This window comes from Hakea prostrata, chromosome 11 (genome assembly GCF_041222555.1).
Source record: "Hakea prostrata isolate BN-2017 chromosome 11, UWA_Hpros_2, whole genome shotgun sequence".
Taxonomy (NCBI): domain Eukaryota; kingdom Viridiplantae; phylum Streptophyta; class Magnoliopsida; order Proteales; family Proteaceae; genus Hakea; species Hakea prostrata.
Genome location: NC_142610.1, coordinates 14,091,509 through 14,108,620, shown reverse-complemented (window position 1 = coordinate 14,108,620; position 17,112 = coordinate 14,091,509). Strand labels below are relative to the sequence as shown.

At 37.1% G+C, this 17,112-nt stretch overlaps 1 protein-coding gene and 1 pseudogene across 2 annotated transcripts; both read left to right on the top strand.

The window, feature by feature from the left end:
* Window positions 1–1,261: 1,261 nt before the first annotated feature.
* On the top strand, window positions 1,262–10,618 carry LOC149000256 (syntaxin-61-like). Its single transcript, XM_089140217.1, has 7 exons — window positions 1,262–1,821; window positions 4,535–4,648; window positions 8,410–8,523; window positions 8,788–8,975; window positions 9,265–9,355; window positions 9,641–9,706; window positions 9,842–10,618. The coding sequence occupies exons 1-7, from the start codon at window positions 1,768–1,770 to the stop codon at window positions 9,950–9,952; spliced, it is 738 nt and encodes a 245-aa protein (XP_088996343.1). The 5' UTR covers window positions 1,262–1,767; the 3' UTR covers window positions 9,953–10,618.
* Window positions 10,619–12,329: 1,711 nt separating this feature from the next.
* Window positions 12,330–16,063, top strand: LOC149000255 (receptor kinase-like protein Xa21; annotated as a pseudogene). Its single transcript, XR_016170791.1, has 4 exons — window positions 12,330–15,100; window positions 15,225–15,613; window positions 15,690–15,769; window positions 15,873–16,063. The product of XR_016170791.1 is annotated as a receptor kinase-like protein Xa21 (transcript).
* Window positions 16,064–17,112: the final 1,049 nt, after the last annotated feature.

Below are 17,112 nucleotides of genomic sequence, written 5' to 3'. Positions count from 1 at the left end.
TTGCGATGTAGGATATTTATCTGATCTACATAAAACTAGATCTCAAACATGCTATTTATTTTCAAGTGAATGTTAGCTATTTTATATTTGGTTAAGATCAATGATACAATACATTCATGAAGCATGTAGTCTTCTACTAGAAGAAAGAATTTCAACAATATTATATGAAGATTATGCTGCATGCAAAGCTCAATTGAAGGGATGATACATCAAAGAAGATAGAACGAAGCATATTTCACCAATATTCTTCTTCACTCTTGATTTTCAATGAAATGGTGAAATATATGTTCATTGAATTCGTTCAAGTGATAACTTGCTTTATTTATTGAGCGTTGCCTACTTCAAATGTTGAGAAGTTGGTATATGATAATGGAATGTCGTATTCAAAGATACTCATGATGTTATCATCTGGGAGTAAATACGTCCCTCTTTTTCCCTTAACCAAGGTTTTGTCCCCTGTTTTCCGTAGGTTTTTAATGAGGCCTACTAATCGTATTATTTAGATATGTATCTCTTTTTCCTTCACTAAGATTTTTTTCCCACGTTTTTCTTAGTAGGTTTTAACAGGTACATTATCTATTGATGGACATCCAAGGGAGTGTTATAAATAATATTTATTATGGATGTCCATTACCCCAAAGAGATTGTACTTCCAATTGAAGATCTCAATTACCTCAGGATGCAATATTGGTGAAGATCACAACCATCTCATTACACAATATTGGCAGTCAATACTTCCATTCTATGCACCTTCTATCTTGGGGGCAATCTATCTTTCCATATCAAGAATATCTTATTGTGTGAAGAATCATATATTGTATTTCCATATCGAGTAGATGCTCCTTCTACTATAAATATGTAATGCACTCAACTGAATGAATTAGTTCTGATTGAACTCATCTTGTCTTTCTTCTTTGTATCTAATATATTTTCTCTTTCATTTCCCCCCCCCCCCCCCCCGGCGGCGGCCGGCCGGCGGGGGCCCCCCCCGCCCGGCCCGGGGTTTTTTTTTGGTTTTCCGGCGGGGGCCGGGCGGGGGGGCGACGGGGGCGGCCCCCCGCCCCCCCCCCGCCCCCCCCCCCTTTTTGTGGTGCGGGGGGGGGGGGGGGGGTGTTGTTCCCCCCCTCCCATTGAGGGGGCGCGTGGGGGGTTGGGGGGGGGTTCTTTTTTTTTTTTTTTTTTGTTTTGTTTTCCCCCCTTCTCCCCCCTTTCTTGTGGGGGGGGGGGGGGGGGGGGGGGGTGTCCCGGGCCCCCCTTTTTTTTTTTTTTTTTCGCCTTTCAGTTAAGCATTTAATTGAGTTCATAAAAGTCGCTTTCCTCCCAAGTGATATGAACACCATTCCAAGAGTTCTTCAAATTAAATTTGAGAGGGTTTGTTGATCATCCACTTTGCATAAAAATGTGATGTGATTAGGTAAAAGGTTATATTTCGGTAGTGATGTACATGGATTGTCTTACCTTGGAGAAAATTTCAAATCCAGAGAGAATGTAACATTTACTGTTGCTTGGACTTGATTTCTTTCTCATCGATTAACCTTTTTGTAATATTCAAGAGGGTGGGTCGTCATGGACCTGATAACATGTTGCTGGCCGTATCTTATATTGCTCTAAGTAAATCCTTTTCCCTGATAGTTGTTACCTTGCCGTGTTTCATAGAGTGTGAGTTTTGTTGTGATAGTTTAATTTGTTCGTTTTCTTAATTTTGGTGCATTATTGAATTATTATTGTTTTTCTAATCTTATCTAGGGGAAAGAAACAATTTACAGTATGGCTGCAGCTCAAGACCCATTTTACGCCGTCAAAGAGGAGATCCAGGATTCTGTAAGTTTAGTTTCCTTCTTTTTTTCTTTTTCTTTTTCCACTGAACTCGAAAGACATTACCTGGAGTTTGATCAATTAGCTGCAAACATGGTATTTGGTTGAAGAAATTAAAAAAATTGGTATCTTTGAAGTGCAAAGTCACTAAAAATTTATTTTTCGTTCAAACTCGTTGGGACATCTAGACTGACATCACTTCTAATTTATTCGTTTCTTATGTTTTTCTTCCCTGTGGAAGTTTGGTTAGTGACATAAAGTTACATTTGATAGAGGAAGAAGTCTTACCTTGATTGATGGTGGGTGCCTGCCCATGCTTAGTAGTGATGCAATAGTTAGGCTAGCTACAGTAGCAGATAAAGAAGAAGGGAAGACCCCTAGTCACTTTAGGAATTCTATTCGTAATCAAAATTTTAGCTTATTCTGACTTGTGGTTCTATTTCTTTTCTTGTTTTGACTGTTTAGTTGGCCTAGTTCTGGTTAGAGTAGGATTCTTTAAGTCCAGTCTCATTTTGAATTTTTTTTTTTACTTTTTTCTATTTATGTGTCATGCTCTTGAATTATTAAGAATCTGAATCTATTGTGCACTCCTAGTGCTTACTTTGTTTCTAGAGTCCTAGTTTGTATAATGGTGTCAATACAAAACTGTTTTGACTATATCAAGTTGTAGTTTGCATTCCAAGTTAGTTTAGTGATGTTAGAGAGAATCAGTTTAGGAATTCTATATGTAAACTTATTGGCCTGTGACTACTGACACTAATTTATGAGTTAATAAACTTCGATTTTCTGAAATAGTTTCCAGGTGATTCCAAGCCTGAACATTAGGTAGACTGCTAATCTGGTTCTTTTATCCCCTTCTTCTCTTTCTTCTCCATCAAGTTAGGATATCTGTACTTTTCTATCATGCGATTTGCTATTCTGCCATCTATTTCAGTTTTGGGTTGCCATTGACTTAAACATCAATTGGTAATTGAATTTTATTCTTTTCCCTACTATTGTAATTGTGGTTCACTACTCCTGTTTTTATTCAAGTTTCTGTTTTAAGAATTCCAAATTCTAATTGTATTTCAACTTTGGTTTTCTTTTCAATGGCTGATTTGACTTGTTGAAACTCAGTCAACTCGAGGGTTTGTTCTTGAAGTTAAAAATTGATGAAGTTTTGAATTCTGTTATTCTTTCAGTTACTAGATCCCCTACATGAGGTAAGGTTCTTCATAACTTGAAATCAGGCCATTTTGGAATTACATCAAAGCCCCCCCTCTTGTTTGACCTACTAATTTGCAGTTATCATCTTAAGTTTCAGGTTATTAAGAATTGATTTGATTTAGTTGTCAATTTTTTTCTCTAAATCTGGTTTATTAGTATTGCCTGTGGTCCTCTCACAAGCTAAATTGCCTGCTAGAATTCTCCTGGCCTGGGATTAGCTTAGGGTATTTTCCTCTTGACCTTGTAAAAAAACTCAAAACCATTGGAACTGATTTCTCCTGAAAATATGGGCCTGTTTGATGGTGGGTCCATGTTATATTCTTTGCATACAAACCCTATTCCATATTGGAAACCAGGTTCTGATGGAAGACTGAAGTAACTCTCATGCATATATATATATATATATATATATATATATATATATTTTTTTTGGATATACCCCTAAACTATATGTATGGTGCAGTTTCTGTGACATGCCGACAGTTTTAACCCAGAAACAATTTCCATTCGGTACTGCACCCAATACCATTTTCAAAAACCATGTGCAATCTTTTCTGAATTGATTTGATATGGTATGGCCTTATGCGGGCAGTTTCGGTTTTGTATGTTTTGAAATGCGGTTTCTGTACTGACTTTACCTTGTAGTACAAGGGGCAGCACAGGGTCTGGGTATTTGATGAGCTTGAATCGTAGCTCACCGTCAACCTTTATTTTCTAAATTTGGAACACCAGCATAGTAGCTGTTTTGAAGACGTAGAAGTTTTGAAAACCTGAAGCTGGGTTTTCCTACTGGAGTTATTTGGAGCTTGACATTTTACTTGGGACTGTTACCCTTGGGTTTACAGTCTTGCATTGCTGTTGCCTTTGTGCTTTGGGATAAGTTAGGAGTAGGAAGCTCTGTTGGTTGGAGAGATTCTGATACAAACCTATTGGCGGGAAATCAAAAGTCATATCCCCCATCCCCGATCCTCTTGTTTTTTCTCTAGTAAGTGCTGTTATCATCTACTATTGATTGGGCTTGCTGGAATTTATATTTTCCTGTGATTTGGGAAGGATATTATCTAATACTATTTCTGTTTATATGCTGCTATTACTGGAGTTAAAACTCACAGCAAAATCTCACTAAGAAGAAACTGGCGGAAGCCCTTTTTGGGGCCTATTTTGGCAGAATCATGACCTGCTATTAAGAGGGATCTGCCCTTTAGAGCTCCCCCCATATTTTGGTTTATTAAAGGGCCAACCAGAGTTTCTTTGACCAGGTTTTGAGGCTGACGGGAATCCTGCCTAGTCCCAGAGCTAATGCTTGAGGCTTATTAGAATAGTAGAATCCTGTCTAGTCCCAAGCACACAACTTTTTGTGTTTTTCCATAGATGAAGCTGCATTATGATTATTATTTTTAAAATTTTTATTCATATGTTATATCTGTATTCTGCATGTTACGAGATTCAAGGTTTGATCTGGGAAATCACGAATTTTCAAATGTGTCTAACTGTTCTTTAATTTCTTTTTCAGATTGATAAACTACAATCTAATTTTCGTCAATGGGAACGTGTGCATTTGAATAAAGGAGATCACATCCATCTCATGAAGGACTTGGTAGTTGGCTGTGAAAGCATTGAATGGCAGGTATTACAGATGAAGGTGAAAAATCACCCATTTTTTGTATTGCTACCTAATACCTTTTCAGTTCAAACGGTCATTAAGTGCACCTAAGATTGGATGTACAAAGATGGTAAGAGAAGGTGTAAATTGGCTATGTAGTCAAATTGGTGCACCAATTGTTCTGTGGATAGCTCTCATTGTTACCTGTCTATGCCTGCTCAATTTCAGTTTGCAGATGACTACTTGACTAGTGAAGTTGCTCTAGCAAAGATACACACATCTAATATGCATACCAACATCTAGGGTGATTATTTCCCGTGGTTTTTCACGGCTTCAGATTCTTAATTTGGAATATGCCATATTCATCTTCATCTCTGAAGAAATTAAATATAAAACAATGAAAGTTATTATGTATGGGTGCATGGAACCTGCAGGCTTGTCATGATCTAGTCTTGGATTGAGGGTTCAACCAAAGGCCAGTTCCTGCAGGATCTTAATAAAACCAGAACCAAACACAAGGGAATTTGATTCTCAAATCAGTGGCTGATTTAGGGTTTTGAATGCTCAGATGTGGAAGTTGCTTTAGGGTAATGATATGCAGGCCCTATGGATTTAAGTTTGGGGTAATCTGGGGTACTAAAATTCTGGAGGTACTTCCAGTCCAAGTAGGACTGTATGGTAAATAGGGTTTTAGGTGAGATCATGAGCTGCAACCAAGGTTCGACATGTCGACTCGTGTCGCCGTGTCGGACTCTGGCGACACGGCGACACGGGCGACATGTCGCCAAAAGTCGCTCGACTTTTGGTAAGGGTTCGATGAAAAATCGAACCCCTGTTTCGAAGGGTATTTGGGGTCATTTTGACATGAAATTTGACGTGTAACCTAATTTGAGGCCAATAAACACATTGGGGGTGTTATTTTGACCTAAAACATCACCTAACCTAAAGTTTATAATTGGCACATGTCCAACTATATGCGGGCAAAACTGGAAGTTTGGAAAATTCATATAAATTAATGTAAATATGCAAAGAGAACACAAATACACAAGTAGTAAAGAGATGTACTAAAGTTTACAATTCATTATACAACTATGTTGAGTATGGCTCATGCTTCACATATTGTTGCTTCGGGATACGGGGTCCGGGGAGGCGCCCCGGCGGGGTGTGGGGGCAGCGCCCCGGAGCTTTTAGAGGCCCTACATCACTTTGACAAAAAGCGAACGAGAAATCGGCGAAAAACAAACGAAAGGCTGTTATATATGGCGAATGTAGCGACATATCGCCGATTTTTCGGTTCGACTTTTGGGCATATCGCCGACGGGGCGATATGTCGCCGACATTTGGTAAATGTCGTGTCGCTGGGGGAGTCGTGTCGCCCCCCAGCGACATGGCGACATATCGTCCTGTGTCGGCGATATGTCGCCGACACAATGAACTATGGCTGCAACTTGGGGGCCATGTAGGGGATGGTATATATGGTTGATCATGGACAAATCCGAAGGCTAGGTTGCAGCTCTTACTTTGAAATTTGGGTGTCTAAGGGAATCCAGAAATTCAAAGAAAGGCCAGAATCTAGGGTTTTATTAATCTAATGTGGCTGAAAATCAGAAGGGAGGCTGTAGTAATGGAGGGGGTTGATATGGTTTAAAGATGAGAGTGATCTAGTGGTTTGATGGGGCTGGTAGAGAACTCTCAGAAGACACCTTGCTTATATTTACAAGGAAATCTGAGGAAAAGTTGTGGGTTTAATGGAGCTTTCCAAATCTGAAATAGAAATTAAATAAGAGGGATAGAAGTGAAGTCTCTGACCTTGGGAAGTGGGGGATGAGGATTCCCTGCCCTGGTCCCTGACCTGTTGCCGAATATATAGAACATTGCCCAGCAACTATGGGTGGAGTTGCCAGGTCCCAGACCTAGTGTAGATTCCTGCCTAGTCCCTTTTGATGCAGCACAACCAGAAGTTATTGTTCACGCTACAGTAACGTGAACAAGTAACCTAGGAGATCATTCTTCGTATGCTTGCAAGGAGATAAAGTAGGGCCTGTTGTTGTGGGAGTTGTAGAGATAGCTTAGGATTTTGTTATTTATTTATTGGGATAATTATGTAATTAGATTTTAAATTCAATATCTAGGATCAGTTTTTTAGTTAGTTTTAAATTCCTAAGAATCCTAGTACGATTAGTGTTTTTGCTAGTTTTAAATTTAAATTACCAAGAGTCCTATTATAGTTGTTTTTGTATTGAAGAATGTCTTTTTACTATTTAAGCACTTGTAATCAGCTTATTGAGAATGGAATGGAAACATATGAAATTTCCCCCTTTTCCCCCTAACTTCTTTATTCTTCTTTCTACTCTATTCTGTCCCCCATTACCTTTCCTGCTTCGGCATCTGTCCGAAGGAAGAAGAAGAGGTCACTGCTAATCTCAAAACAATTCAATTCTTAACGAAAAGTCTGTTTGCTTCATACTTCCCTCAAGAGAGTATATTTAGATGGCTAATTTGGCCTCTACAAAGTACGAATAGGCAAAGGTCTCTCTTGTGTTAAAGCAAGGAGAGTTCTAAAACACCTCTGAATAATCCCTAACCGTAGTTACAGCCTACCTTCCAACACTTCCTCTCCCCCCCCCAAAAAAAAAAAAAAAAGAGAAAAGAAAAGAAAAAAAGAAGGGAACAATTAAATATCTTTTGTTGAATAATTAATTAAATCTGCCAATCTTTTAAGGACTAGGCTAAAATGAAAAAAATAAAAAAACCTTTTGTTGAATAATTAATTAAATCTGCCAATCTTTTAAGGACTAGGCTAAAAATAATAATAAAAAAAAAACTCAAGTATTGGGGCTTTTGTGCTCAGCACATGTACCAACGTTTTGGGCTTATAAAGTTGGCTGATCACTAGGGGAAGTTGCTGGTATACCTTTCAACCGTAGTTTGTTTTCTAAGTTAAAAAGGCCATGTTTGGTGTAATTCTTCATCACATCAAGGAAGCCCTACCTCCATCACCCACTCCCCTTTTTCCTCTTCCTATTTAGGTAAATTTGTTAGTCCATGCATGGAAGGACGCATATGCTAATATGCTACATAGAATGATTTGGAAACTCCAGCAGTTTGATAGAAAGGATGACTAGATCCCTTACATGCTACTTTTCACAAAATTACTCAAAAAATTGCCACCCCTGTTCGGGTCTCTTGCCCTTGTGGTTTTATCCATCCATTTGATTTCTACATGTAGTGAATCTTCAAAGCTTGATATCGGTACAAGGCCAACTATGATTGAGTTTTACAGGTAGTCATTGTGTGGGGCATAAACGTTTATAAAGGTTGGTCCCTAATTGATCTACCATGTGGTAGATGTTGGCTGACCACGTAATGTCCTATGGTCCACGTCATTACTGCATACTCATGGTAATTAATGCTTCAAAACAATGCTGTACATGCAATTCTTAAGCATATGCATGCATTTGTAGTGTGTTTCTATGTGTATCTTTAGTGTATTGCATTTATTTGATACGTCCCAATACACTGAGTAATATCCATAATTGACACATTTGATGTGGACTGGAGCACAAAACACTTGGCAAATCCGGATGGCCTTCTAGATAAAAGACTAGATCTACCACATCAGCCACCAAGTGGTTGAGAGAAGATTGCTCATTGAGTAAAGAGATCTAGATGACATAACTTGTGGAAGCTTTTTCTATTGTTAGTGATTGTTCATTGTGTTTTACATCTTGTTCATTTATGAAATCGTTTGTACACTGCTGAATACGTACTTTCTTGATAGGAAGGTGGATGAACTAGAAAAGGCAGTAGCTGTTGCCGCCAGAGATCCAACTAGGTATGGCATTGATGAAGCTGAGCTTGAAAAGCGGAGGAATTGGACTAGCACTGCACGCACTCAGGTGGTCCCTAATTAACTTGATTTTCTTTTATTGCTTTTGATATTGTATTTAGTAAGCTTGGTCTAGGTCTCCTGGTGAAAAAGGCAAGCACTTAGGATTGTGAAAGAGGTGTTTAACCAACCACTGGTTCTTACTTCTTATGAAGTCTTATATATGGTTATTGTGGAAAATTCTCGGACATATTGCATTGTGTGCTTTTTCACTTCGCTGCGTTTGTTATTTAAATAATAGCATTGGCCTTATGAAATTATAATATTTTATTAGGTGCGCAATGTGAAGAAATCTGTAGAAAGTGGGAAGGAGCAGACAAGTAGAACCACCGGTAATTTGCATGGGAATCGACAAGAGCTAATGAGGCTTCCTGTTGATAAGACCAGATCCAATCAGTATACTGTGCAAGGAGGAGATGATTTCATATCGTCAGAATCTGAAATGCAGCAGCTTCTTATGAGGTACTCCTTCCACCCGTGTTTACCAATGTTCTTTTATTTTGTATTTTTGTTGTTTCTTTCTTTCTTCCCTGTTTCACTTTTTGCACCAATTATTTATGATGGGTTCATTATGAGTGAGACAAGGTACTGGTTCTTGCAGATGTGAGTGTAATTATTGTTTTAATTGCAAATGGTTTTTCTGCTACCATGTGACTCAATTACATGCAAAAGGATCTTTCAAATACATCTACCCAATAATGGGAACAATTTGATTAGCAATCATTTTGTGTTTGTCAATTGATGGTTGTAGGCAACAAGATGATGAGCTGGATGAACTTGCTGCAAGTGTGGAGAGAATTGGAGGTGTAGGGCTTACTATTCATGAAGAACTTCTTGGACAGGTTATTATTCTTCAAACGTAATTCTTTGGTTCCCCAAGGGAGACCAATCCCTGGGTTGTGAACTAGCTTTTTAACAAATAATGATACCACTATTTATATTGTCAGAAACATGGTTTTCTTAACCTCCTTTTGGTGTTAACATCTTTAGAATTGAGAATTGCCTGGAAATACATGTGCTAGATACTTTCCTCAAGCCTGAACTTAGGCTAGATGTGTTAAAAAGTAATTCTTCTCATGTCCTAAATACAACATTTGTTTCTCATAGAATTATCTGGCTTGTGACAGGAAAAGATAATTGAGGAATTGAATGTGGAAATGGACAATACTTCTAATCGTCTCGATTTTGTTCAGGTGCTATCTTTGTCCGCTTAAATTTTAATTACTCTTTCTATATACTTAGCAAGTCTTGATGCAAAATCAAGTTGAGACTAAACTTCTGATGAAGTCACTGCTCAATTGATGCAATTTCCCCCCCTCTTTTTGCAGAAGAAGGTAGCCATGGTTATGAAGAAGGCTGGTGTAAAGGGCCAGATAATGTTGATAGCGTTTTTGGTTATTCTATTCTTTGTACTCTTTGTTTTGGTTTTCTTTACATAGCCCATAGAAAGAATGATTCAGTTTATATGTTTGATTTTATGTAAAGATAAACAAGTGTTTTTTCAAATTGTAAGGATTGCTTTGTAGTCTTAAGGAATTACTGATAAAATGATTGTCAATTTAGTAATGCTTGTTAATCTGCACATGAACATTCATTTGCAGACTTATTATAACTATTTTTAAGTAAAACACGATTATTAGCATTTCTTTTCTTGTCATGCTTGTTTTGATCCAAAAGGGAAGAATTGCATCTTGGCTTATGCGACTTATGGAACCAATCTTGCACCCTTTTCCCAAATCGTACACGCCAAAAAAAAGGGAAAATGTTAGTGATATCTTAAGATAATTGTTGAAATGCACAGATATTCTTAAAACTAGTGTAAATAAATTGGCAATGACCCCCTCTTAGAGTTTCTCTTGAATTTGCATGATAGAAGTCATAGAACTGCTCTCTTCCACCTCTTTGTAATCACTTGATTGGGGTTCTGTGGCTGGGGGGATTTTTCATTACTTTTTACCAGAAAAAAAAATTTAACTGAACCTCTGAATTTTACAAAGCCCAATTAATAAATAAAATAATGAGACATTCATATATGACTAAACAGGAATTAATGTTATAAAGTATCTATGACATTGCAATTCACCCAGGAAAAATTTAAATCCACACCATATAGAAGTAGAGCTATTGAAACTAGAAAATATCCATTGACTGAGGTGGAGAAGGCACTTGTGTTGCCTGACTTAAAGGAGTCAAGAAAGCAATTAGACTGCTGCCCATGACATTCAATTAATATATGTGCATACATAATTTTCTTAAAGAGCTCTTACAGACTCTTTGATGAAGAAAATGCTTTGCATATGATACTGATTATATTAGTCTTTAAGCTCAAGTCTAGATCATCTCTTCGTTAGGGGAGAGATGTGTTCCTTGGAAGCTTTTCCATCCCACAATAGGTGGTGAGATCTGCTTATGAATATTGATGAAATGATTTAAACGTGGGTTCACCAGTGAATCTCATGTAGGCCTCACCTTTATTGTGTGGTGGAGAAGTTGTTAGGGAAACACATACCTCTCTTGACGAGGAGATGATCTGGATTTTCCAAACCCAAACCTCACTCCAAGAGGAAAAAAAGGCAAAAGAAAAAGCCTCTTGAAAGCACTGGTTATTTGGAACTATTAACTTAAAGGCAAACTAATGTTTGGTTTCTTTTCCAAACCCAAACCTCACTCTAAGAGTAAAAAAATGCAAAAGAAAAAGCCTGTTGAAAGCACTATCTATTTGGAACTATTGACTTAAGAGGAAACTAAGGTTTGGTTTCTTTTTCAAACCCAAACCTCACTCTAAGAGTAAAAAAAGGCAAAAGAAAAAGCCTGTTGAAAGCACTAGCTATTTGGAACTATTGACTTAAGAGCAAACTAAGGTTTGGTTTCTTTTCCAAACCCAAACCTCACTCTAAGAGGAAAAAAAGGCAAAAGAAAAAGCCTGTTGAAAGCATGGCTATTTGGAACTATTGACTTAAGAGCAAACTAAGGTTTAGTTTCAAGAGGGTGTCAATTTGGTACAGTATGGTACCATACCAAATTTGAAAGCCTCATACCAAAACCATACCGTATCAAATTTCTATTGTACGGTAGAAAAACAATATTTTAAAAATGCTTTGGGATAAAATCGGTACGGTTCATTATATAGTACGATATAATTTTGGTATGAAAAAACCCGTTCCTCTAATCTTCTAGTTTATAATTTTGCCACAATAAGCTAATGTATTGACTAGAGTATATTAACGTTATTATTTTCCAATTCCCTTTTCTTTCACTTTTGTGTTTCTTCCTAAAACCTCTTTTTCATTCCCAAAGAGCCAACAAATACAAAATTTGGTAAGAGAGGAAAGTGGTGGCCCGAGACATTTTTTCCTTTTGCTGGTAAAAAATAAAATTTTGTAGTTGATATACGGTTTTTAGCTCATGGGCTACATTGGATTTGTATTTTTCAAGAATAATGTCAAGATGGAATGGGCCTTAAATTGGGCCCAACCCGATCTAGATTAAGGGTTTCATTCTAAAATAAAAAATATCACAAGAGAAAAAAAAAAAAAAAAAAACTTATTCTTAAAAGCTCCCAAGTCTTCTTTCTTCTCTTTTACTGTTTGTCCTTTGTGTTAGTGAGAGGGAAGAAATTTTCTCAACTTGTGTTTCAAGTTCAGGTTGTCTAAATCTAAGTTCCAAAGTCTTCTTTTGCAAGTTGTCTGTTTGTCCTTTGTGTTAGTGAGAGGGAAGAAATTAAGTTTCCTGCCTATTACTGTGTTCACCGACGTGAGTTTAACCAAACTCAAGTCTGAGTGCTCCAGCAGGTATTATATAATAAGAGGAAAGACTTCAAACTTGTTTTCTTTAAATAGGCTACTCTGCTTTCTCAATCTAACAGACACTAGTTCTTATCCTACATTCCAGAGAATTAGATTCTGATGGCACTTCAGCTTATCCTAGTATTCATTCTCTTCCTTGGGAGCTCATCGATGCTAGAATCCACCAGTGGAGAAAAGATCATTGGGAACGAGACAGACCAGCTTGCTTTGATCGAGTTCAAAAAAAAGATTGATCTTGATATGCATGGAACAATGAGTTCTTGGAATGATTCCATTCATTTCTGCAACTGGGTTGGGATTACATGTGGTCACCGTCATCAACAAAGGGTCATCAGCTTGGATCTACATGGGAAGGGCTTGGGAGGTAATATATCTCCTTCCATAGGGAATCTCACTTTTCTTCGTTTCCTTGACATTGGAAACAATAGCCTCCATGGTATAATCCCCCAAGAGATAGGTAATTTGATTCGTTTACAGTACATTTCTCTAGAAAACAACACTCTTGGAGGAGAACTACCTACCAGGTTGGCAAATTGCACTCATCTAAGAGAGATTCGTTTCTCCCATAATAATCTTGTTGGGAAGATTCCGGTTGAGCTTTTTTCTTCATTGTCAAAGCTGGAGATAGTTTCTATTAACTATAATGGTTTAACAGGAGAAATACCAGATTCTATTGGGAACATGTCTTCTGTTCGACTAATCTCTTTGGCTTGGAATAGATTGCAAGGTGGTATTTCAGAATCATCTGGCCAGCTTACCAACTTGTACGCTCTATCACTGGTTGAAAACAGGCTCTCTGGTAAAATCCCTGTCTCATTATATAATCTCTCATCTCTTGTAAGTGTTTATCTTGCATATAATCAACTGCATGGGAGCCTTCCACCAGACATGGGTCTCACTCTTCCAAATCTCAAAAAGCTAGGAATTGGAGCCAACCTTTTCTCAGGGACAATTCCAAGTTCAATTGCCAATATTTCAACACTTGAATTATTTGATCTTGACACTAATAATTTTACTGGACCAGTCCCTAACAACTTAGGAAATCTTGAAACCTTCAAGTGTTCAATATCGGTGAAAATCAATTTGGAACAGGGAAGCTAATGATTTATCTTTTTTATACTCCTTGATCAATTGCACACATCTAGAGCTATTTGGCCCTAAATGCAAATGGTTTTGAGGGTCCAATTCCCCACTTCAAAGCCAATCTCTCAACTCAACTTTCGAATTTTTTTTAGGAAGGAATCAAATATTTGGAACCATTCCTGTTGGGATTGTCAAATCTTGTTAACTTGACCAATTTAGGCTTGGAGCACAACTCTCTCGAAGGCAATATTCCGTCCATTATAGGGAAGCTTCCAAACCTTCAAAGGTTATTCTTGAATAAAAATAGTCTTTCAGGACAAATACCTTCCTCTATGGGCAATCTCACTCTTTTGTATGAACTCCATTTAGATGGAAACAACTTGACTGGAAGCATTCCATCTAGTATCGGAAATTGTCTGCAACTACAACTTTTAACCCTCAGTGACAATAACTTTCAAGGCCCAGTACCTAAACAACTCTTCTTTATTTCCTCTTTATCAATATATTTAGACCTATCTTCTAATTCTCTGGTTGGTCCCCTATCAATTGAAATTGGCAACTTGAAGAGTCTTTCAACAATAGACATCTCCAATAACAAATTATCTGGAGAAATCCCGCTCTCCATTGGTGATTGTGATAGTTTAGAATATCTTTATATGGGGAATAATTTGTTTGAAGGAAAAATTCCTCAAACTTTGACTCATTTGAAGGGACTTCAAGATTTGGATCTCTCTCACAACAACTTGTCAGGGCAAATTCCTAAAGGTCTACAAAATCTTTTAGGGTTACAGAGTTTAAATTTATCCTTCAATAATCTTGAGGGGGAGGTACCCACAAAAGGAGTCTTCAGAAATGCAAGTGCAACTTTGGTGAAGGGTAATGGTAACCTTTGCGGTGGAATTGCAGAGTTACAGCTACCTACATGCATTAACCAAGAAACCACGAAAGGAGGAAAGTCCCATGCTCTTCGAATAGTTCTGGCAATAATCGGTTTGGTTCTGGGTGTTCTTTTGATATCTTCCTTTCTAACTTGCTATTGGATGAGAAAGTCAAAAAGTAAACATCCATCCACTCCCTTGTTCGATGGCAAGTTGAAAAAAATTTCTTACAAAGAGCTCTTTCAAATGACTGGAGGCTTTTCTTCAGCTAATTTCATAGGTGCTGGTAGTTTTGGCTCTGTATACAAAGGGATAATTGGCCAAGATGAAACTATTGTTGCAGTCAAGGTACTCAACCTTCAAAATCCAAGAGCTTACAAGAGCTTTATGGTTGAATGCAACGCATTAAGAAATATTCGGCATCGAAATCTTGTCAAGATTTTAACTTCATGTTCAAGTCTTGACTCAAAAGGCAATGATTTCAAGGCTCTTGTTTATGAGTTTATGCCCAACGGGAGTCTAGATAATTGGCTGCATCCATCAGAGGAATCAGAAAATCATTCAATGAATTTGAGTATTCTTCAAAGATTAAACATTGCAATTGATGTGGCTTATGCGTTAGATTACCTTCATCATCATTGCCATGTAGAAATTGTTCACTGTGACTTGAAGCCAAGCAATATTCTTCTTGACAGTAATATGACTGGCCATGTTAGTGATTTTGGTTTGGCGAGGCTACTTTTAGAACCTGAAGACAATTCATCTCAACCTCAAACTAGTACCCTTGGGATAAAAGGATCTATTGGCTATGCTGCTCCAGGTAACAAATTAGCTATGCCATTTAATCTCAAGTTTACAATTAATATTTGACAACGTAGATCTAGTTGTCATTTGCAAAGTTTTTACACACTTTCTATTAATAGTGAGGAGTTTCTAAATTTCAGAATATGGCATGGGTGCTAAAGCAACTATACAAGGAGATGTGTTTAGCTATGGCATTGTTCTATTGGAGATTTTCACAGGGAAAAAGCCAACAGATCACATGTTTACTGATGATTTAAATTTGTATAACTTTGTGAAGTTAGCTTTATCTACAAATGTTATGCATGTATTAGATCCAACTCTCCTCCCCAATGAAGAACAAAATGAAGAAATTCAAGAAGTTGTTGTCAATGAAGCTGAAGGTCCTTGTTACAGGACAGATTGCATAATTTCAATATTTGAAATTGCACTCCAATGCTCCATGGAATCTCCACGAGAACGTATGAACATGAACAATGTTGTGAGTGGACTACATTTAATCAAGAAAAAGTTTGTTGAAGCAAGTTAGAAGGTGACTGCGTTGTGTTTTCGGTCTTCTCCATTTATGAATTCCTTACACTGCTTTTGATCACCTACTTTCTTGACAGGACGATGGATGAATTTGACAAAGCAATAGTTACTGCAACCTAAGATCCAACTAGGAAGTGGTGTTGATGAAACTTAGAAGGTGATTCCAAAATTAATGCTAGCGATTGTGCATATTTTTTTCTGACTCTTCTTCATTTATGAATTCCTTATACACTGCTTATGAACACCTACATTCTTGATAGGAAGGTAGATGAATTAGACAAAGCTACAGTTACTGCAACCTGAGATTCAACTAGGCAATGGCGTTGATGAAGCTGAGCAAAGACTTTGATGTTTTGAAATTATATATTTTATTAGAGGCAATTTGATGAAATTTGTAGAAGCTGGGAAGGACAAGAATAGTGGAGACATCCAGACCCAATCAGTATACAGTGCAAGGACACGATGATTTCATATCATCAGAATCAGAAATGCTGATTGTTCTTTGTAGAATGAATAAAAATTGATATATATATATATATATATATATATATATATATATATATTTTTTTTTTTTTTTTTTTTTGCAAAATTTTTTTGGAGGCAAATTTCATGAATCCCATATCAGATATCATAGTACAATGCACCCACTTGGTTTTTGAAAAATATGATGCCCTTGAAATGACCCCTTCATCTCTTGAAGAGTGCTGTCATACAGTATGGTTTTAGTAGATCCATTTTATCATTTTTTAGCCTATTCTTTCAAATAGAAACAAGTATCACAATGGATACCAAGCGAGAAAAAGAATGAAAAATTCTATAAAAATGAGAATGATAATAGATACAAAAAAGCCTCTAAATAAGGTGGTTTTTGTAATTTCATAGTCCTCCTCCCTCTTTATTTGTTATTTTCAAATTGCTCTTTCTTGTGCCCACAAAAATTGCTCTCTTCCATCTCTTTATAATCCCTTGATTGGGTTTCTGTAGAAGGAGAAGATTTCCTGTACATAATTTTTACAAAAAAAGACTTAAAGAAACCTCTCATTTTCAAAAACCCTAATTAATAAATCAAATAATGAGATATTCACGTACGACTAAACAGGAATTAAAGTTATCTACAGCATTGCAATTCACAATGGAAGAAACTAAAGCCGAGCCTATCATATTGGATCAGTAGCAAGTAGAAGTTAGCTATTGAAACTAGCAAAGTTCCACAGAAGTATAACTTGATTGGTCATCGACTGAAGTGGATAAGGCACTTGTGTTTTTTTATTTTAATTTTTACTTGTGGACTCTCCTTTTTTGTGTAAAAAACCCTCTGCGACCACAAACTGCTCCACTGCGGAAAGTGATCTGCACTCGCTTGTAGTTTGTGCTTTAAAGAGTCCGAAGAGAGTAATCGATTTCTCATGCAGTATTCTCTTCCCGTATCATTGCTGCTAGTTTACAATTACAAAGATAACAAAGTGAAGTTTGAAACCCTTCAACTTTACAAACTAGACT

Excerpts from the sequence above, each read along its gene's own strand:
- LOC149000256 (XM_089140217.1), top strand. The coding sequence starts at position 1,768 with ATGGCTGCAGCTCAAGACCCATTTTACGCCGTCAAAGAGGAGATCCAG. Across the intron at positions 8,976-9,264 it reads ATGCAGCAGCTTCTTATGAG|GCAACAAGATGATGAGCTGG; the intron begins GTACTCCTTCCA and ends TGATGGTTGTAG. Across the intron at positions 9,707-9,841 it reads ATCGTCTCGATTTTGTTCAG|AAGAAGGTAGCCATGGTTAT; the intron begins GTGCTATCTTTG and ends CTCTTTTTGCAG.